The sequence below is a fragment of the Lampris incognitus genome, chromosome 10 (genome assembly GCF_029633865.1).
Source record: "Lampris incognitus isolate fLamInc1 chromosome 10, fLamInc1.hap2, whole genome shotgun sequence".
NCBI classification, from domain to species: Eukaryota; Metazoa; Chordata; class Actinopteri; order Lampriformes; family Lampridae; genus Lampris; species Lampris incognitus.
In genome coordinates this window covers 25356177-25378408 of record NC_079220.1, presented here as the reverse complement: position 1 = coordinate 25378408, position 22232 = coordinate 25356177, and the positions used below count along the sequence as shown (strand labels likewise).

The 22232-nt window shown below is 44.4% G+C and overlaps 1 protein-coding gene across 1 annotated transcript in view; it reads right to left on the bottom strand.

The window, feature by feature from the left end:
• The window catches only part of axin1 (axin 1), a 43697-nt gene extending 38437 nt beyond the window's left edge, over positions 1-5260 (bottom strand). Inside the window, exons 1-2 of the mRNA XM_056288176.1 lie at positions 5060-5260; positions 365-1345 (exon numbers count right to left, since the gene is read on the bottom strand). Coding sequence (XP_056144151.1) covers positions 365-1266 — 902 coding nt within the window. The 5' untranslated portion in view covers positions 1267-1345; positions 5060-5260. The remainder of the gene's footprint in view (positions 1-364; positions 1346-5059) is intronic.
• Between the last annotated feature and the right edge of the window lie 16972 nt (positions 5261-22232).

Sequence of the window (22232 nt, the reverse complement as noted above, 5' to 3'; positions counted from 1 at the left end):
CATCAGTGTTCTCCTATGAGAGAACATATCACTCACAGCGTATCTGCAGTGGAAACACAGAGACCTCTTTAGCTGCACCTTCTGACAGGACTCAAAGGAGTTCCGGCAACCTCTGGCATCCCCTCACCATAGCAGTCACGGAAACTTAAAAAGTTTCTTTCTACACACTGTGTTCCTCTTTATCTTGAGCTGTCTGTGTTGCTAAACTCAGACTATCTTTTCATCTCAAACTTCAGGCAGCGCTCACAAGGGAGCCTGTAGCTCAGGTTTATTTCTAATTCAGCGCTTTCAGAAAAAAGAAGAGAAAAAAAATGTCTGAGGCAGAAGAGGTTTTTATTTTGTAAGCTGGGTGGGGGGGGTTTACCTGTACTCATGACTGTCCTGGAATCTGGAGCTGCCGGCTGCACGCTGGGGTGCCATCTCCATGAGCAACTTATGCGTGAGCAGGTTGCTTGGTATGGGGTCGCACTCGGGCTGCTCCTCCAGCCCTTGATCGCACCTCCATTCCTCGTCTTCGTTTAACGTTGGAAGGTACCCCGACAAAATGTTTCCGTTCCCAGAGCCGCCGCAGCTTTGGTCGCTGTACAGCTTGGGGCTCTCTCCCCCTGTCCTAGTATATTCCAAATAAATGTCCGACTTAAGAAACAACGGGTAGGTGTTCTCCTCCATCATAGACTGAATCTCAGTCTGAGCCTGGTCAAACATAGCCGGGTCAATGTGGAGCTTCATCACGCAGTCTTTGATGAAGCATTTTGTGGGTGGTTTGATCTGCCTCGAGACAATGCCATTGCTGTCCAGGATGTATTTCTTATAGATCGCTTTTGCCAGTTTGAGCTTCTTCTCCTCGTTAGTCTCATTAGCCTCGAGCTTGCGAAAGCCACTGCACGCAAACCAAAAGTCCAACATATCCGCACATTTTTCCTGTTTGAGGAACGTCCTAAACAGGTGAATGCCATCCTGGTCATCCAGGAGGGAATGGAGAGACTCTGCCCACTTCAGGTAGGGTGGCGTCGGGGATGCACTGCCCTCCGGCTCATAGCCCAGGTCCAAGTCGGGCCGTCTGGGCGTCGCAACCGAGGCCTCGCTTTTGAGACTCTCGTTCTTTGAGGAGTAGGCAAGGCTGCTGCTGTGCTGGCGTCCCTCAGTGCACACCAGCTCACCCTCCTCTCCGGGGACAGGGGGTCTGGGTGCATCCTCAGTGAAGCTGCCCCCCAGGTCCACCGAGTAGCACCCTTTGTTGCTGATGCTCATAGTCATGGCGTCCATGCACTGCCGCCCTGTAGAGCGCACACTGCAGAACAGTCAGATCCAGACCTCCAGTTACAAAAGTGTGAACAAAATTTTCCTGCAAGAGGAAAAAAAAAACATAGTGAGATACAACTTAAAAAGAAATCATCCAAATACAGACAATATACCTTCATAGGCCACAATCAGGAAAATCCTTAAATTCATTCTCAAAGACTTGGAAAAAAATACAGCTGTTCCACGAACATTTTCTTTAATAGTGCAAGGCTTAGGATCAAAATGGCACCAAACTCATTAACATTTGAGCTCGGAGAAACTGAGAGTTTCACAGGATGATCCATAACAATACCGCCTCAAACTGTACTGGATATAAATCAGGCACCACCTGGAGATGAATACTAATCAAGCTGCACTAAATTTCTCTGACACTGAAATAGTCATGTGGCCAGATACTGACTAGCAATTTTAAATCATAATCAGCACAGTCTTGATCCAGTTGGGGTGAGGCACACTAATCCTCAACACTAGCTAGATTGGAGACCTCCACACTTAATGTAATAATAATGATAACAACAATAACAACAACAACTCTCCATACAGAAGTCGATGGGGGTCCTAGAGCTGGTAGGGATTAAGGATGTTTCGCTCAAGGACACTTCCTATTTATTCCCTATGTGTCGGTTCTAGTCTCTCGCACTAATCTAATGTACAATTGTCCCCCCTCTTTGTCTTTCGACTATACACTACTCAAGGTGATATGAAAACTGGATTTAGTTTGCTCCAGGTAGTGGGTGCTTGTTACAGTTTAGCTGCCTGTTTCCAAACTTCATCACAGCATTGCAAAACCCAAACGGATCTTTCATTTCTTTTTCTATCCATCCATCCATTATCCAAACCGCTTATCCTGCTCTCAGGGTCTCGGGGATGCTGAAGCTTATCCGTGCAGTCATTGGGCGGCAGGTGGGGAGACAGCCTGTACAGGCCGCAGGCCATCACAGGGCCCACACACACACACCTAAGGACAATTTAGTATGGCCGATTCACCTGACCTACATGTCTTTGGATTGTGGGAGGAACGCGGAGCACCCGGAGGAAACCCACGCAGACACGGGAGAAGATGCAAACTCCACACAGAGGAAGACCCGGGACGACCCCCAAGGTTGGACTACCCCGGGGGCTCGAACCCAGGACCTTCTTGCTGTGAGGCAACTGTGCTAACCAATCTGCCACCGTGCCGCCGCTTTTTCTATCTAAAATGAAAATCAGTTATGTCACTGCGTAGCTTACAAACAGATTAATAACCCAATCATAATCCAATAAAGGTATTATTCCAACTTTATAAACAGCCATCAGATTATCTTTTTGGGGGTTATGTTGAAATTGAGGTAATAATAATTTGTTCAGTTACATCAGCCTAGATTTTTATTCATTCACTTGATTTAGTAACCCATGTAAATGGCTTAGTCAGTTTATAACTAGCTTTTTAAACTGCACATATGAATGGCCACGAAATACAGTGGACAGAATGTTGTTTGAACAATATAGACATGGCAGAAATAATGTGTTTTTAGGGAGAGTTGAAACACAAATAAGCCAGTTAGTTAGGTTAGGTCCATGTTCAGTCATCTAGAGCATTTTAATCAATAACATTAGGCCGTGGCAGCATCAGCAATCTGAACAGTAAACAAGAGAACCACTTCCATTTGAACTTTTATCACAAATAAAGTTTACAAAAAAAAGACATGCCCGGAGAGAGGTGGGGGCTTCTCTTGATAGTTTTCTAATATGATCATAAGTTATGATCATAGGTTATACGCTTGAAAAAAAATGGTAGAGATGACTTGGCCAGACTCCCTAATAAACGTACAAAATTTACAAAGAAAGATCTTGTCACATTGCTTTTTAAGGCATCCTTTTGTGCCCCCTGACCATTCATGTCTTTTCCAGTCTTTATTTGTGATAACAGTTGATGAAGCCTTTCACTTGTTTACTGACAGAACTGCAGATGCTGACATGGCCTACAATGAATGCAGTGCTGATGCTGAGTTTGCGTTGGTTTGCTTCCATACAGAATGGCAAGTAGGAATGCTCATGTTATAGTGTTCTGCAATAATGTGCAAAAATAAATAAATAAATAAATAAGAAAAATACAAAGACAGGTGCAGAAAGTGATCCGACAAGCTTGTTTGAGAACTGTCACTGTCACCATCAGGCAGTGACAACAGGAAGTACCGGAAGAACCAATGAACCATGGACTGGTTATTAAAACAATCAATGCATACCTGGGTTAAAGAGAAATTGGGTTATTTCGACTATATAGCCAATTTAAACGAACTATTGCGTTTAACTGATTACTCCCTCTTATCAGGTTATTGGTTTCCATGCTAAATGACTCACTATAGGATGGCGGGAAAGCAGATGACTGACAAGTGCAAGTAGTCTGGAAAGCAAGTGAGGCGGTGACCATTAAGAGATAATGAGGAGCAGTTGGATCTATGATCAGTAAATGGTAAAAAAAAATAGAAAAGAGAGATATATGTATACATTAACATGTTTTAAATTATATTGCTCTTTCCTAAATTGATTGTCCTGCGTCCCTTAATCAATGAGTGAGGTTTTAGACGTCTCATAATACGTTTATGTCTTACATGAAAACATTTTCTTCTCATATTAAAAAAAGAAGATGAATTTCATTTTCTGTCACTGGATTAGGATCATTTTCAATTACATTTCTCACTTCCTGTTTAGGCCACGCCCACTCTGTTTTGTTCCACATTGAGCCAAATTATAAATACATTCAAATACACCCGAACCTCTGCGTGCTTCTCATATGTGGACACGTGCGGGAAAACACAGGTCCTGGTCCGGAGTTGAGTCAGTCTTGGTGAGTAGTCGCCCTTTTAATAAAATGGGCCGGTTTCAACTCCACCCTATCCCATGCCCGGTTTCTCCGCATCGAAATTAAAATGATAAGGGACTAATCCCCTGGTTGAGATAGCAGGGATAGGCTACACGAAATGTCCCCACTTGCTCTCCCAACACGGCTCAAATAATACATCACATTAACCGTGAAAACAGCAACTCCTGACTGAATCACAAACTGTAGGCTTTAAGTGATTATTCTTATATATATTTATATATATATATATATATATATATATATATAAAACTCTTAACTGAGGATATCAGTGCTCCGTGCAAACATGCATTTTTGTTTGCCCGTTTATCTGCTTATTGGCTACGCCTGCATCGCCTAACAACGTTGTATTTTGGACAAGCAGTAAGTAGCTCGGTGTGTGTGTGAACTGTAGTAGCTACACCACCCCTTTGCTCCTTTGAAGTGAGCCTCCCATCACATTCATGTCTTGGCCTCTCCAGAATGAGCTGTACAGCAGCAGCGGGTGGGGGAGGGGAGCAAGAAACAAACTCCGTACACACACACACACACACACACGTACATACATACACACACACACACACACACACAGCGAGAAAGAGAGAGAGACATGCATACACACACATGCATACACATACACACAGCCAGGCCCTTCAGCAGCCCATCGACAAGTGCATAACTTTGCAACAGTATTTACGCATTAATATCCGTACCATCTCCGCTAACGGGATCCAAGGAACTACGTAAAATAGTGACACCGCGATCATTTCTATTCCCGCTATGAGACGAGGAGGTTAGAGAGCGATCACGCTCGGTTTCGGAATTGACTCACACACGGTAAAGCCACGGCACATATCTCCCGACTACCGCAATCCCAATCCCCGGGCTAGGGAAGGAAAAAAGTGACATATACTTCACCTGTGAAAATCTTCTCGCCACTTTCGGGCGCATCGGGAATTCGAAGGGGCGCAGGCCACCGCGGAGGGTGTCATGGATGCGAATTTGCAAGAGTTTAAAAAAAACAAAGAAAACAGTCCGCTCTCCACCTTTCCATGGCTGTCTCTCACACTGTCTGTGTGTGTGTGTGTGTATGTGTGCGAGTGTGTATGTGTGTATGCTTGTATGTGTGTGCGTGTGTAGTGTGCCTCGGTATGGGAGCTATAGCGCCTCATGCGTCCGCAACATATATTACCGCTCTTTGAACGCTACGTTTAATAACTGCTGGTACCTTACTCCCTACTTCGGACACAACCCCGCGCGCGGGCGTGCACACGCATATATACACACACACAAGTAGATCTCATCAAACCACATCAACAATCAAGTCTGTTTCTCAAGGCCAAATCCAATAACTGACCTTTAATGTACCAAATTTATCCTATTACTTTTAAGGAATAATCATCTTCGTAAAAAAAAAAGACTCACTTGCGTGTAAGCACTGTGAATAATAATAATAATAATAATAATAATAATAATAATAGCCCACACATTACGACGAGTACTGTCAATCAAGTGACATCTGCCCTATAGTGCCTCAGTTTGGACCCGGCTCTACAGGATGTAAAACAGGAAACGCAACAGAAATAATAATAATAATAATAATGTTACTTATATAGCACGTTTCTAAAAAAAATGCCACAAAGTCCAAAACCAGACAAGGCAAAAACAAGAGTAAGACCAAACAAGTAAGAGCAAACACAAAAACTGCATAAATAAAAACAAAGTATGTTGACAGCTCAGCACTTTTTGAGAATAAGTCACAGGTTTCTAAGGGGTGGCTGTAAGTTTCTTTGCCTCCACACCTTCAATGCCAGAAACAACAAATAGCTAGTAGTTTGTGAAAACGCTGATTTTGGAAAAATACTAAAATAATGATTAAAAATATAGAAAATGTGAATAGACCTAACTATTTCAAATAGATTCTATAAGTAAAACCTGAGCTGCATTACACGACTGGCCTTCTCACGCCCTACATGTGACAGATGAATGAAGAGAGAAATGGACACGACTAAATAGGTTTCATAAATTCAAATTAAATGCACACATGTCACCATCCTTGGGAAAAAAACACTCACTGACCTTTGGCAGTATGGTTTACTTATGGCGATACTTCAATAAAGCACAAATAATGGTATTTCAAATACAAAGATGTACTTCGCAGTATTGCACATTTCTCATAAGCAAGCCATTTTCAGACTACTTAGCATTTTTTCTCTGAGGTGACATGACATGCATGTCCTTGTCTTTTAACCAAAATAAAGTGAAAGAATTCAAGGTGAAAAAAGTAAATACATATGAAACTGACAAAGTTTCATATGAAATCTAATTCTATCAATCTATATCTATCGTTTTATGAATAAATATTTTGAGTGGATTTTGTATTATCTGTTTATCTGATATTAAACATGCATAGATATCCATATTAAGAGTCCTAATCTAAAATGAATACTGTATTTCCTGAAATAAAAGCCGGTACTCAATTAAAAGCCATGTTTCCAATAATGGCAGGGGGCATGGTTGACACGAACAAATAAAGTCTGGTGTTACATCAAAATATGTGATCTCTACCCTTAAACGCTCTATGCCCCACCCCCCAGGATCTAATACTGAACTTAACCACACCAAACCTACATCTAACATCAGCTGTATCCAACCCAATACCTAAAATAAACCATTTTGAACTTTATGCCTAAATTTAACCTTATCTAAACTGTCGTTTCCTGGCTGAAAGAGTATTTTTGACGGGTCACAGATTTTGGTGTAACACCGGCCCCAAATACAGGCCGGTAGTGATGCACAGGTCAGGGTGTTTTAATACCCGCACCCACCCGACCTGTTATGAGAGCCAATATGCATTAACCACCCAAACCCGACTCGACCCGACCCGACCCGCAAACCTCCTAATTTAGCCTAGGCTACAGCAAAATGAGCGGTGTTGCACTATTTTGTTTTTGGGCTGTTTGCCCAGTATTACACTGGTTAGTAGTACTGATAGTAGTACACTGATTGCAAGGCATACATAGTCTATTGTATATTAGCCTAATAGCGTCTGGGTCTAGGCTGCTAATGAACAGATGAATTGTTCCAGATGGTGTCCGTTATTGTTGAGTAGCAGCAAAACAAAGTAACCCTTCATTAAAGACATGAACTCTGTCTCCATCTTTCTCACTCGCTCTCACGCACACGCACACGCACACGCACGCACACACACACACACACACACAAGCCTATTCTTTCTGACCAAATAAAGCGTTTGGCGGTGGAAACAAAAGCTACAGTTACCACTTAGGGAAAAATCTTATAGATGAAGCCTCAACACTCTAACACAAGCCTCTTCTTTCTGACCAAAAAATAAAAAAAGCGTTATTAGGTGAAGCCTCAATGCTCCAAAACATGTGCACTGACCAAAATCACAATTAGAAATTGATGAAGAAGCTGCTTGCATGCGTGTGTGTGTGTGTTTGAGGGGGGGGGGGGGGTGGACGAAGTAATGCACAGCCTAGCCTATAGCATGCAATATTTCTGTAAGTTATCTAGAACTTACTCAGAGCGCCGCTTTGTCACTTTCTGACCGGCCTGCCCGAGCCTGTTATATTTTCTAGTAAGCTTACCCAATCCCGCCTGACCCGTGGGTCAACCCGTGGAACCCACAGGTTGTGGGTCAACCCGCGCATCACTACAGGCTGGGAATAAAACAAGGGTGGATCAACTACACTTAGCACAAAAAGTAAGGAAATTTGTGTTTGGTAGATTATTTCTTTGTTGTAACGATGCTTATTGGCAATTAATCTTATACCGTTGGAAAGCTTGTTTATTTCCCTTTTAAATGGTGCCACATTTGTAAGGAACATGCATTTGTGGGATGAGCAGCAGAGCTGAGTATGTGGGTTGTGCCCATGAAAAATTTGCCAAATCTTCTCTGCCAATGCCAAACAGCTAATTTTGCCGTTGCTATTGACTCTTGTTTTGAGCTTCTGGTACCCCAGGTGCTGACAATCATGTGCCTGATATAAGATTTATTGCCAGAAGCATTGTTACAACAAAGAAATAATCTACCAAACACAAATTTCCTTACTTTTTGTGCTAAATTTAGTAATGTACAAGTGCCACAAGATGGCAGTAGCTACATTTGAAGTACCATATGGGACCAGTGCAAGTGGCTGAATTTTCCACAACACAGTAGAGAGCGAGCTTGAACAGCATGGTACTCAGATGGAAATTTATGTCAAATTCAAGGAGAGTGTGTTGTGGTATGCAGACAATTCAGGAGAGAAAGCTGCAAGGTACTTTGACATTGACCCGAAAAGAGTCAGGTACTGGATAAAACAGAAAAATGAGCTGCTGTTAGCTGAAAAGAGGAGAGCATGGCTAGCTGTGGGAGAGAGAACATTAGCTTGGAGCTAGGCTAGGGAGAAAGCTTTAAAAGTGGATTTACTCAATGCGGGACAAACATGGTTTGTTATTAACAGCCTAATGCAGTAATGAAAACTTAACTGAGCAAATGGAAGCAGATCAGAAAGCATATAAGCAAATAAACTTATCAAACAGAGGGAATTAGAAATGAAGACCTAACTCTAATAAAAGCCTGACTCTAATAAAGGCCTGGTACCCTCCACAGTAGAGGCAAATAAAGGGGGCCCTGGCCACTATTTGAGGAAATACTGTATATATCTTAGATTATGAAACCCCTTGCAGGTCACATGACTACAATATTTATGTCTTTGCAAGCATTTGATAAGTAGATACTTCAAAGTAAAATGATGGGGACAATGCTGATTTAAATGTAGATAAGCATATTTTTACCTTAAGTTTGAACTTCTGCCTCATGCATCCTCCAAATGTAAATCCATTTATTGAGGGTCCCATTGCAAGGTCACTTAACAAATCACACTCCAGTAAATGTGACACTCCGCTTACACCAATCAAATGTGAGCGCCCTGCCAAAGGAGAACGATGCCATAATAGACTGTCTTTTCCATCCATTTGGTCCTGAAAAGTAAAAAGATTTTTTTTTCAGAGTCATATCAAGTGCTATATCACATATGTACAAAGATGACAGTCTTTTTTTTTTCTTTTTGGAGAAAGATACACGTTTAGAAGGTGAACAAATAGTCAAGTATCGTCTAAAAAAAATGACCAAAGGAGAAAATGAATTATAGATTAAAATTTTATCAACTTTGTGTTTTTGTTGTTTTTTTTTTGTGCTTTGTTTTTGTGTGACTTTTAATGTTCTGTTGATGAAGATGCTTTTAATTCTATGTTTATGTTAAAATACACAAAAAATTTACGTATTGCTCTTCTTCCAAAGACTTAAAATACAGGACTCCAATGACGTAAACTCCCAACGGTTCCAAAATTAGCGTAACACCTCATGCAGGTTCTGCACAGTAGTTTGTTTCATGACAAACTGAAATGTAAAGTTACTGTAAGTCCTAGCTACCTGCAGAGTTGAACCTCAAAACACATTTCAGCGCATTCTATGAACAAATCAAATGAGAAAGAACATGCTGTTGTATTGTGGCATGGCGGTTGGTGGTGTCATGACAGAAAATTAGCTAGTTGTTAGTATATTAAATTCTATCATATTCAACACAATGAGCACAGGCAAGTGGCTCATGAGACAATAAATTTCCAAATGATGCAATCAAAATTTGTATCACTGTAAATCCAGTGCTTTATTTTTTAAGTTGTATCTACAGTATGAATGAAATGCAGTTAATAGATCGTTAAAGCCACACTCGTTGACTGCTGCCTCACATTCTATTGATCCATTATCAGGCCACCATCAGCTTAGTTTATAAAATGATCTAGCAGACTGATACTTCCTTCACTCTGAAATATGCTATTGTCTGACCCTTAAACAATGACAACCCTTAAAACACGATTTTAATTATTATTTTGAGACAACAATATGCCCAACATTTTAATAATAATAATAATAATTATTATTATTATTATTATTATTATTATTAATGTTATTGTTATTACAATGAGGATGATGGTGATGATGATAATAATAATAATATTACGTTTTAATTTTGGGCACCTTTCAGAGCACTCAAGGACACCTTACAGAACACAGTTCAAAAAAACAAACAAACATACAAACAAACAAACAAAAAAGCAAGGAGCGCTGTATCAGACAACATAAAATCAAAACAAAGCAGGGTAGACAATAAAAAAGTTAATACAACAGATAAGTATAAAATCGTAATCTGCACAAAACTCAATGAAGCGTGGATCAGACTGAATATGCCAGTTTGAAAAGGTACGTTTTGATATGGGATTTGAAGGTTGAAAGAGAGTCAATGTTGTGGATGTTTTGTGGGAGAGAGGTCCATAGGCGGGGGGCAGAATGACTGAAGGTTCTAGACACCATGGCAGTCAAGCGGGCCAATGGTGTAGTGAGTTGGAGAGCAGAAGAGCATCTGAGAGTACAGGAGGGTGTGCGGATATGAAGGAGTTCAGAAAGATATGAAGTAGCTAGGTTATTGAGGGCCTTAAAGGTGAGAAGCAGTATTTTGAAGTCAATACAATATTTAACAGGGAGCCAATGGAGTTACTGGAGAACAGGAGTGATAGGATCTATGGAAGGAGTTCTGGTAATGATAGGGGCAGCTGAATTCTGGACTCATTCAAGTTATGAAGACACTTGAGGGGAAGACCAAAGAGGATATAATTGCAGTAGTCAATACGGGATGTAACCAGGGTGTGAATGAGTATGGCGGTGCTGTTAAGTGTAAGTGACGGGCGAGGATGATTAATATTGTGTAGGTGGAAGTATGCAAACCGAGTAACATTGTTGATGTGAGCTTCAAAAGATAATGTGCTGTCCAAGCTGACACCCAGACTCTTAACCTGAGGCGATGGAGGAACTATAGAATTGTCAATAGTTAGGAAAAGACTATCAAGTTTAGCCAAAGTAGATTTAGTACCTACTAAGAGGACCTCGGTTTTATGTTTGAGGAAGTGGTATGAAAACCAGGATTTAATTTCTAGTAAGCAGTCAGAAAGGAAAGTGGCGGAAGAGTGGAGGTAGGTGTGGTGGATAGATAAAGCTGGGTCTCATCTGTGTAGCAGTGAAATTTAATGCCAAATTTCCTGAAAATGTGGCCAAGAGGTAATAGGTAAATAATAAATAGGAGAGGTCCCAATACAGAGCCCTGGGGAACACCAGTAGTAACAGGAAAGGACTGTGATCTCAAATGTTTAAGTTGGACAAACTTAGTGCGGCCAGAGAGCTATGGTCTAAACCAGTCAAGGGGGGTGCCAGTTATTCCAATGGAAGTTAATCTCTCTAGGAGGATGTTATGTGAGATGGCATCAAAGGCTGAACACGGGTCAAGAAGGACAAGTATGTGAAAAGCCCAGTCAGCTGCCATCAACAGATCATCATCATTTTGATGGTCAGATAAATTAATGGATTTATCTCTAATAGATTATATGAATTTTATAAAATTTATTCAGTCAATATCTTAAATGTTTGCATCCCTGACTGAGATTTTCCTGCTTTTCCTTTGCTCTGGGACAGCTTTACCTATCTCCTTGAAAATTGTATTGTTTCATAATAGCCAGAGGCAAAAAAAAGATTGCTCTGTCTTTGAATCTGTGCTGTTATACAACATTGAGGATTGATTGTCTTTTGTTTGGTTCTGTTTTTACAACTATTAATACATACGTTCACAAATTTATTTCCACTGTAAACAGTTTTGGTTTAGGCTTTTGCATGGTAAATAACATACAACATGTAACAAGATGTAATATGTAAAACCTAATACACAAGAAATAGTGTGTTTACAGGCTTGATACTCCAGCCTCTAGTTTTGGAGTACAGGTGTTTCTACCAACAGTCATTGCTGCCTGATAGGATAGTAAATATTTATTCTTTAGCTTAAGGCCTGAATCTTACGGCATGGATTCTTTGGTCAGTTTTAGTCCCACATTGGTCAAAAGCTCTGAGAGGAAGATCCTCAGCAAATGGCTTGGCCTGCCACTAAGCCTGGGCAGTATTGTTTTGAATGGGCAAATTCAAGCTGAAACTCTATGTAAGAAACAGAGTAAAACGTAAGAAATCACCCGTGCAGCAGGTGGTATGGCAGTACAGATAATCCACTGACTAGGGCTGCAGTCTCTCTAGCTGACATAGAGGTGAGGACCGGGAAGGATATCGGATGCCGTTCAGCTGGTTGAGTCACAGCTGTATCACAGCATGACATTTGGGTGAACAGCATCCAGTTATGTACAGGATTTGGAAGTTGTTCAGCAGCTCGAAAGCTGTCAGTATACTTACTGTATATTTGGTTTTAGAGTAATTGAAACCTGTACCCCAACTGAAAATGTTGCAACGATGAAAGTGTTTGTATATGTATCATGACTTTGTATTGTTTATTTACCACAATATTGTAGCGAATACGGGGGGCAGTCCGAGATACCGTCGCCACAGCCGGGACGCGAACCCGTATCTCCTGCACCGCAAGCGACAACGTTAACCAGTCGACTAAAGGGCAAGCGACAACGTTAACCAGTCGACTAAAGGGTCCGACCCGTTAGTGAAGGACCAACGTGTCTACTTATCCATGCACGTTACACTATCCCCCCTCCTTCGGGAAGCGCGTCCCCGCGCTTAAGCATATCAGCTCCTTCACGCCTCAGGGCGCCTACGCTTCCGATGGCCTTACGGTCGCTCCATCCCACTTCTGACACCAATGTAGCGAATTCGGGGGGCAGACTGGGAGACCGTCGCCACAGCCGGGATGCGAACCCGTATCTCCCGCTCCGCAAGCGACAACGTTAACCAGTCGACTAAAGGGTCCGACCCGTTAGTTACAGACCAACGTGTCTACTTATCCATGCACGTTACTATTGTATTTAGAAATCACGTCAGGACACAGCGCTGTCGCTCGACACAACCTCTACGTTGCATTCTTTATTTAGACTGACACAGCATCACAGGCAGACCCGATCAAACAACCCAGAGCCCGCAGGCATCACCAATCGATCCCAGCACAATAGAACAGCACCAAATCAAATGCAGCACTGTCGATGTGTGCAGACATAACACACCCCCCGCCCCCCGGCAGGATTTCAAACATGAAAGGTTGACACAAAGTCCTCTAGGTGGCCAGGGCGTAAACGTGTGCGAACAGGTCGCGGGGCGGCCTGCGGCTGGGCAGGCCGAGGTGGGGAGGGAGAAGGCAGGGGAAGCTGAGGCCCAGGAATGTCTGGGGCCCGTGTAGGAGCTGCATGAAGCCCCGGGGCGTCTCGCCATGCTGAGGGAATGGCTAAGGTTGTGTCACCAGCTGTGTGTGGCGGAGCTGACACCTTCCGTAGACGACTGGAGTGCCACCGAGTGCCATCGCTGAGGAGGTAAGTGGCTGGGCCCAGCTGACGGGTGACTTGGAGAGGAGAGGACCAGTATGAAGCCATTCTATTGTCCCTGTGGGGCCTGTGGACCCTGACCCAGTCTGACACATTGATGTCTGGCACCCTGGTTCGTTTTGACTGGTCAAACCGTTGCTTCATCCGCGTCTGCTGACGAGTGACTGAGGCTCTGACCCCAGAGGGAGGTGCCTGGGGTGTGGAGGGGCGGAGCCTGTCAAGGGGCATGCACAGTTCCCGGCCTAGCATGAGAGAGGCTGGGGAGACGCCTGTGGTCGAGTGCTGTGTGGCCCGATCGTGCAGCAGAGTGTGACGGATGGCCTGCGTGAAAGAGCACCCTTGGGCCATGTGTGCTTTGAGGCCGTTCTTCAGTGACTGGTGAAAACGTTCAACGACGCCATTGGCCTGGGGGTGGTAGTACGCAGTGCGTATATGACGGCTGCCCTTGCTTTCGAGATAAGCAGTGAACTCAGCAGAGACCAGCTGAGGGCCGTTATCAGTGGTGATGGTCTTTGGGAGGCCCCAGCGAGAGAAAAGAGAGTCCAGGAAGTCGATGATGAGCTGTGAGGTCACAGTGCCGCAAGTGGTGAGTTCAGGCCATTTTGAGTGTAGATCATAGGCGACCACCATGAAGCGTTGGTGGTGGGGAACTCCATGGATCTCACCACAAATGTCCAACTGCAGGTGTTCCCAGGGCTGAGAGGGCCAGGCGAGAGGTTGCAGGGGTGGGGGAGCCTGGTGGCCAGTCTTGCCACTCACAAGGCAGGCAGAACAGTCCTTCACCAGAGCCTCAATATCTCTGTCTATCCCCGGCCACCACACCAGGTCTCGGCAGCGCTGTTTCAGTTTCACAATGCCCAGGTGGCCTTCATGCGCCATATTCAAAACACGTACACGGAGAGCAGCTGGGACCACTGTGCAAAACCCACGTGCCACGCAGGTGTCGTTCCAGCAAGAGAGCTCCTGTCTGACTCGGGCGAATGCAGCCAGCTCCTCTGGGACCTTGTGAGGCCAGCCGTTCTGGATGTAGGTGCGGAGCTGGGAGAGGACAGGGTCCTGTTCGGAGGCTGCCCTCAGCTTCTGCAGAGAGACAGTGGCCTGAAGGGGTGTGTGTAGCATTTGGACAATGTCCTTTTCCACACAGTCAGTGTCCGTCTGTGGAGCTGGGGTGGAGACAGAGCGATAGAGCAGGTCGGCGACAACATTGTCTCTGCCTGGGGTGAACTGCAGGCTGAAGTTGTACTGGCGGAGGCGGTCAGACCAGCGGTGCAACCTCAGGGGTTTGTGGCCTGTCCCAGATGTGGACAGCAGCGCTGTCAAGGCCTGGTGATCTGTCCTGAGGGTGAAGGAGCGGCCATAGAGGTAGAGGTGCCACCTTTCACAAGCCCAGATACAGGCTAACGCCTCACGCTCACCCACGGAGTACCGCTGCTCGGTCAGGTTGAGGGCACGGGAGGCGAAGGCGATGGGCTTCTCCACACCGTTCTGGGTTTGAGACAGCACAGCCCCTATCGCTGTGGCTGATGCGTCACAGGTCACAAAGGTGGAGCTGGAGATGTCGAAGTGAGCCAACACTGGTGGTGAAGTCAGTTGAGTCTTGAGATCACGCACAGCGTCACTGCATGCCTTTGACCACACCCATGGCTCGTCCTTACGCAGCAGCTGGCGCAGGGGGGCTGTGGTCGCAGAGTACTGGGGAAGAAACCTCAGGTAGTAACTTGTCATACCCAGGAAGGAGGCGACCTGGGCGGCCGAGCTGGGCTCAGGGATGGCCTGAATGGCGTCCACGTTGGATTGTAGTGGAGTTACACCGCTCGCTGACAGCCGGAACCCCACGAACTCGATGACTGGCACAGAGAGGACACATTTCTCAGCATTGAGAGTTAGCTTGTGCTTGGACAGGGCTGCGAAGACCATGTTGAGGCGCTTGTCGTGGATTTCACTGGTGGGCCCATGTACCACTATATCGTCCAGATAAATGGCCACGCCCAGTATGCCAGCCAGCACGGAGACCATGATTTTCTGGAAGCAGCTAGGGGCGGAGCTGAGACCGAAAGGCATCCTGGTGTAGCGAAACACTCCTGCATGTGTCACAAAGGCTGTGAGGTTTCGGCTGCTGGGGTGGAGGGGCACCTGTAAGTACCCCTGTCTGAGGTCGAGCTTGGAGAACACCTCAGAGCCATATAACTGAGCAGTGAGTTCTTCTGAGATGGGCAGTGGATACTTATCACGGACCACTGCCTTATTTACTGCACGTAGATCGACGCAGACACGCAGGCCCCCCGACTTCTTCTTAGCCACCACGGGGTTTGAGACCCAAGGTGGCGCGTCCACCGGTTCAATGATGCCATCTTCCAGCAGTTGCTGCAGCTGGGCGGAGACCCCATCACGGAGAGCCAACGGGATGCGGCGCAGTGGTTGGATGACAGATTTCACAGCAGGGTTGAGGAGAGGTTGATGGGCGAAGGCGGAGAGGCAGCCCAGCCCCATAAACAGCGATGGCCACTTCTGCTGCCAAGGCGTGGCAACAGTCAGGATTGCTGCCCCCCTTGTGTCTAAGAGGGAGAACCCCAGAGCGGAGAACAGGTCCAGGCCCATCAGGTTGACCCCACGGCGTGCCACATGAAAAACTGCATTGGGCACCAGCTTGGTTCCATAGCGGACAGTCACTTGGAGAGAGCCAACCAGATCGATTTTGGAGTCACCATACCCACAGAGGACAGCTGAGGGTGCGGACAGTGGCAGTGAACCGAAAAATTGACTGTAGGTATCAACATTCAGGAGAGACACACCTGCACCAGTGTCCAACAGCAGGGGGATGCACACATCATTAATGTTGACTGTGCATGATTTGAATGACACTGGCCCAGAGCTCACCTTGTGAATGACGGCGGTTGAAGACTGGGGGGTGTGGCCCTCTGACCCAGCCGGGGAAGATCGACAGACGTTGGCAAAGTGATTTTGCTTACCGCAGCTACGGCATGTCTGGCCACGGGCAGGGCAGTTCTGAGCCCTTGAAACATGAGACCGAGATCCACAGTTACCACAGGACTGTTGAGGGCGGGGTCGAGAACGCCGTCGTTGCAGCTGCAAGACGTCCCCAGTGGAGTCGGCGCCCGCCTCGCTCTGGCTGGGTTGCGTCCCGAGGGGCAGCCGTGAGTAGAGGGAGGAGTCGTTGGCAGCTTGACTGGAGGTGGCCACTTGCTGTGTATTTAGCACAGCAGCACACTCAGCTGCTCCCTCAACCTGTAGTGCGATGGTAATTGCTCTGGACAGCAGCAGATCGTCTTTTTCCAGCAGGAGAGTCTCACGCACCTTTGCGTTGTTGGTGTGTTCGATAAGCTGGTCGCGAACCATCTCGTCCTGAAGCGCGCCAAACTTGCATGAGCTAGCTAGCCCTCGCAAATTAGCTACATACTGCTGCACAGACTCACCAGGCAGTTGGTGTCGCTGACGGAATATAAATCGCCGAAGGAGGGCACTCTGTGGAGCAGCGAAATGGGTGCTCATAAGTCCCACAGCTTCGTCAAAGTTTGTGACGTTCCCCAGAGTCCCGAGCACACGATGACCCTCTGCTCCCAAGCAGTGTAGCAACAGAGCCGCTTCCTAGCCTGGCTCACGTCGTCGAGCCCTGAGGCGATGATGTAATTTTCAAAACTATGTAGCCAGCGAGTCCATGGTACCGGAGGCTCGCCAGGTAATGCCAGGAAGGGGGCAGGTGGTGGGAGAGAGATAGCAGCCATCCTCGTCGCCAATATTGTATTTAGAAATCACGTCAGGACACAGCGCTGTCGCTCGACACAACCTCTACGTTGCATTCTTTATTTAGACTGACACAGCATCACAGGCAGACCCGATCAAACAACCCAGAGCCCGCAGGCATCACCAATCGATCCCAGCACAATAGAACAGCACCAAATCAAATGCAGCACTGTCGATGTGTGCAGACATAACAGTTACACTACCCCTCTCCTTCGGGAAGCGCGTCCCCGCGCTCAAACATAGTTCCTTCACCCCTCAGGACGCCTACGCTTCCGATGGCCTTTCGGTCGCTCCATCCCACTTCTGACACCAATGTAGCGAATTCGGGGGGCAGATTGGGAGACCGTCGCCACAGCCGGGATGCGAACCCGTATTTCCCGCTCCGCAAGCGACAACGTTAACCAGTCGACTAAAGGGCCCGACCCGTTAGTCAAGGACCAACGTGTCTACTTATCCATGCACGTTACAATATGGTTAGCGCAGAGATGTTAACATAGGAAATTGTGCAGAGATAGATATGGAGATGCTTCTGTGCCAACAGAAACCACTCATTGGATATGGAAAAAAAAACAATTGCAAACAATCACAGAGAATTGCACCAGTTCAGAGAGCAAACTTGTGCTCACTGTGGGGCCTGATGCCAACGCAGTGCTTCCTCTGTTCCGTGAAATGTGTCATGCCCGCAATAACAAGACCACCTTTGACTATACAACAAACTGATCCCAAAAAAAACCTGTAGCGAATTCGGGGGGCAGTCCGAGATACCGTCGCCACAGCCGGGACGCGAATCCCTATCTCCTGCACCACAAGAGACAACGTTAACCAGTCGACTAAAGGGTCCGACCCGTTAGTTAAGGACCAACGTGTCTACTTATCCATGCACGTTACAAAACTTTGCCATTTTAATTTTAAGTCATCAAGATCCTTATTACACAATACCTTTTTCAGTCCACTCACAACAAAACAAATTCATTATCGAGACATCTACGGCACATAGGCCATTTTCATCTGACATTTGAAAGCCCCGGAAGAGGGACGCTACTGGTGGACGTCACAGCCTGTTGTTGTGGGCTTTTGTAATAACGGTCGTTGAAAGTAATGTTATCAACTCACGTCTTGGGATGGAATGGAAAAAGTTAAATTGGTGGAAAAAGTCAAGAGAGCTACAAGCAACACTGATGCACTCTGAGATTAGTTGAAATCGTTTAGTAGCTAACAGAGATTGGGAATTTGAGGACTTGAGACTTGCTCTACTAACACCGATAAAAGACTCGACTTGACTTTGACTTGGTATCCATGCCTTGAGACTTGACTTAGAGTTGAGACAGATGACTCCGAAGGACTTGCCTTTTTTAAGTTAAATATTGTTTTCTAGATATTGAGAACTTACGTTTTGTTTTTGAAACACGATTGGGTGATTTCGAGAGCAATGGGAACAAACCTGGCAACCTACTAGGACGCGGCAGACCCCCGTGGGTCAACGCAGAGGCAGCACCTTTGAGGGACCGAGTCCAAAAATAATAGTTTGAATAAAAGCATTATATTGTGGGTGGCTGTAGTAAGAGAGGACAGCGGTATGCAAGATCTGCAACTCAAAAATCAGTCACACGACCACCACAACATCCAATTTCATCTGTCACTACAAACCCCACAAAGAAAGGTACGTGAATGTGCCTTTTTAGCGAGCTTATTGGCTGGTCAAACGGGTCAAACGTTAGCTAGAACGCTAAAGTCTGCTAACACTAACATAGCTTAAATTTGACGTAGCTAGTAAGCTAACGTTAAGTTTAAGCGGGCTTCGAATTGATTATATATTTTATTGAGAAGACATAACTTATGTTAATGTTAAGATTTATAATGGACTGACACTTCCCATGCATTTTTTTTTTTGCAAATACAATGTATAAATTGCTATTCACATTGTGTCTTTAGGCAGCAAGATTGCTAGCAGTGTAATTCCACTTCCCATGTGTGTGATGCAGTATCTAGACAGGGATGAATTGGCGTTCAAGGTCCGTCAAATTTGAATGAAAATGTTTAATTTTCTTCATATTTGTTAAAAAGAGAAAGATCTAACTAAGCAGTCTTCGCCATATGATGTGTTTGGTTTGGGAATATTCCCACTAGCTAGCATCTTTGCCACAAAGTTAAAGGGATATATGTTCCCATAGAGATACAAAGAGTGAACCCTAATGAACAATTCCTTTGTTCATGTCCTGACGCCATGTGTGGCAGGTGATCTTTTATAACGTGCGACTGACTGTTCTTATCCGTTCTCATGTGTATACCGCCACCTAGAGGCTCCGGTTTATTCTGTTTATAGGTTTCAGATCCTTATCATGACTTATTCAAACTATTAAAGTATAATGGTTTTATTATGCCACTAAATACTGACATTACTAAACATTACATCAAACCATGAAAACTTATTCAAACTATTCAAGTTTGAATTCAACTATTCAAGCTATAATGGTTTTAGTATGCCACAAAATGGCATTCTCCAAGCATGTCTGACTTTTATGGGACATGCTAGTCATCTTATTTTGTCCTGTCCATATCCACACTAGCTAGCATCTTTGCCACAAAGTTAAAGGGATATTTCACTTTAAAATAACTTGTCAAGTTTAAACAGTCTTCTAAGTGTATCTACAAATACGCTACCAACCACTGCTGTCCCTGTGAACCGCTGTCAATACCACCATTCCTCCCAGGTGTCAGGCTCCTCATGACATGGTTTGATGTAATGTTTAGTAATGTCAATACTTAGTGGCATATTAAAACCATTATACTTCAGTAGTTTGAATAAGTTTTCATGGTTTGATGTAATGTCAATATTTAGTGGCATACTAAAACTATTATACTTGAATAGTTTAAATACATTTTCATGTTTCTGAAGCAATGTTTAGTAATGTGAGTACTGTTTACATTTTAGGTTATATATTTTTATTTATTTTTATATACTTTTTTATTTGAAACACTATTCAGTTGTATTTGGCTTTGATGCAATACTTTTTGTTCACAGAAACGGTGAAATAGGGAAATAATGACAGTGTCATATGAGAAGCACCTTAGGCAGATGTGTTAATAGGCCAAGGAGAAATGGTGTGACCCTCCTAAAGGGGGTAAGTAAGCAGTAAGTAAGCAGTTGTAAGCAGGCTGCAATAGTTAAACAGTTTTTGTTAATGTTGAAATAAAACTCAACGTTGCATGACTGCTGTCCTTTAACTGATTTAAATGTGGAAACTGGGGTAGATCATCAGAATTTCATATGACTTGACTTGTGACTTGCTTGACCTGAGCAATGACTTGTCTTGCTTGACTTATAGCAGGGACTTGACTTGACTTGCTTGATTCTCATCACAGTAACTTGGGACTTGCTTGAGACTTGAAGGTTAAGACTTGAAACTTGTTTGTGACTTGCACATGTGTGACTTACTCCCACCTCTGGCAGCTAGTATCATGCTAGATGCATAAAAGGCACATGTGCTAGCTAGCTAGCATGTGGTTTTTAATGTGAAAGTATTTGTGTTGCGATTCTGTACTGTTGCTATTGATTGATGAATATTTTTCCAAGGATCAAAACCAGACAAAAATTAGGATTATAAAGGATGAGAGGACTATGCAACTTTTCCTCATGACAGCTGAGGGTTTTACACATGGGTTACTACCCACCCGATATGAGTGAGTAAACTTATCATTGTTTCTAATAATTTGAGATTTACAAAAAGTTAAAAAGACAAATGTATTCTTAACTTTTTAATTTGTACTATGTGTTCATGGGCTCCCAGAGAAGGTCTATATGTGATTTTTTTTTTAAACCTGTTTATAACATGGATGCAGGTTCATATTCAAGAATATAGCAGTGCTTCATATTCATCGGTTTGGGTTGTCGGTTTGAAGATCACGTCGACATTACAGAGGTTCCACGATCAAAGTGTGTATGTGTGTGTGTTTGTGTGAATGAATGAGCTTGAGATGTAAGTGGTTATATATGTGTTTTGTGCTATAGAGCAGTTTCTCAATCTGGTCCTCGGGTAGCCCTTTGGGAATAGCACAAACCCCTTTGTGTGCTAGTGCCATAGACATCCATCGATAATAGTCTCTTAAACTAGCCTATCTCTATCTCTTCCACAATATTCTAATGCTCCAGAAAGTCTGTCATCCAGCCCCTTCAAAACTGAGGAGACGTACAGAAACTTCCCTGTTGGCAATGTAAGCAGTTGCATCATGAGAGTAGCTATCATTAGGTTTGTGTCTAAATGCAACCCCAGATTTTCTATCTGCTGGCTAGGGAAAGGGTTGCTCTTTTACTCGTTCACCCTGAAGCACAGAAGAGTGAGATGCTCCACCACTGCTCTGGTATGAAGCTTTGTTAATGTTCTGATGTGCTCAGTATTAGGATCTCATCCAGATAGAACAATTTCCTTATTTCTTGGCAATGAATTGGAGCCAGTGCCATTTCCACGCATTTGGATAAGGTGCGTGGAGTACAAGAGTAATTGAAGGAAATTCTCTGGTACCCGCATGCTCTCTTCAAACACAGGAATTTTCTGTATCGTGGGAAAATCAGGACATGGAAATAAACATCTTTCAGATCTATGGATACTAACCAGTCCCCTTGCTGAAAATACTGAATCAGTTTCCTAATTGTAAGCATTCTGAATTCCACTTATTACAATCAACTGATTGAGCAAATGGAGAACCAGAATAGATTGCACATGTCCCATCTTTTGGAAACCAGGAAGTAGCGTTGGAAAATTTGTTTCTCCGTGTTCTGTTGGGAAATGGCAGATATAGCCCCCTTTGCCAACAGCTCTTGTCTGTCTTGAGACAGTCTGGGACCATCGTTGGATCTGCTAGTTCAGTGTGGACCATTCCCTTGAAAAAGTCAAAGTATCTTTACTGTCCCTTGCAGGGAAATTAGTTTCAGCAAGTATAAAAACTCTCACAC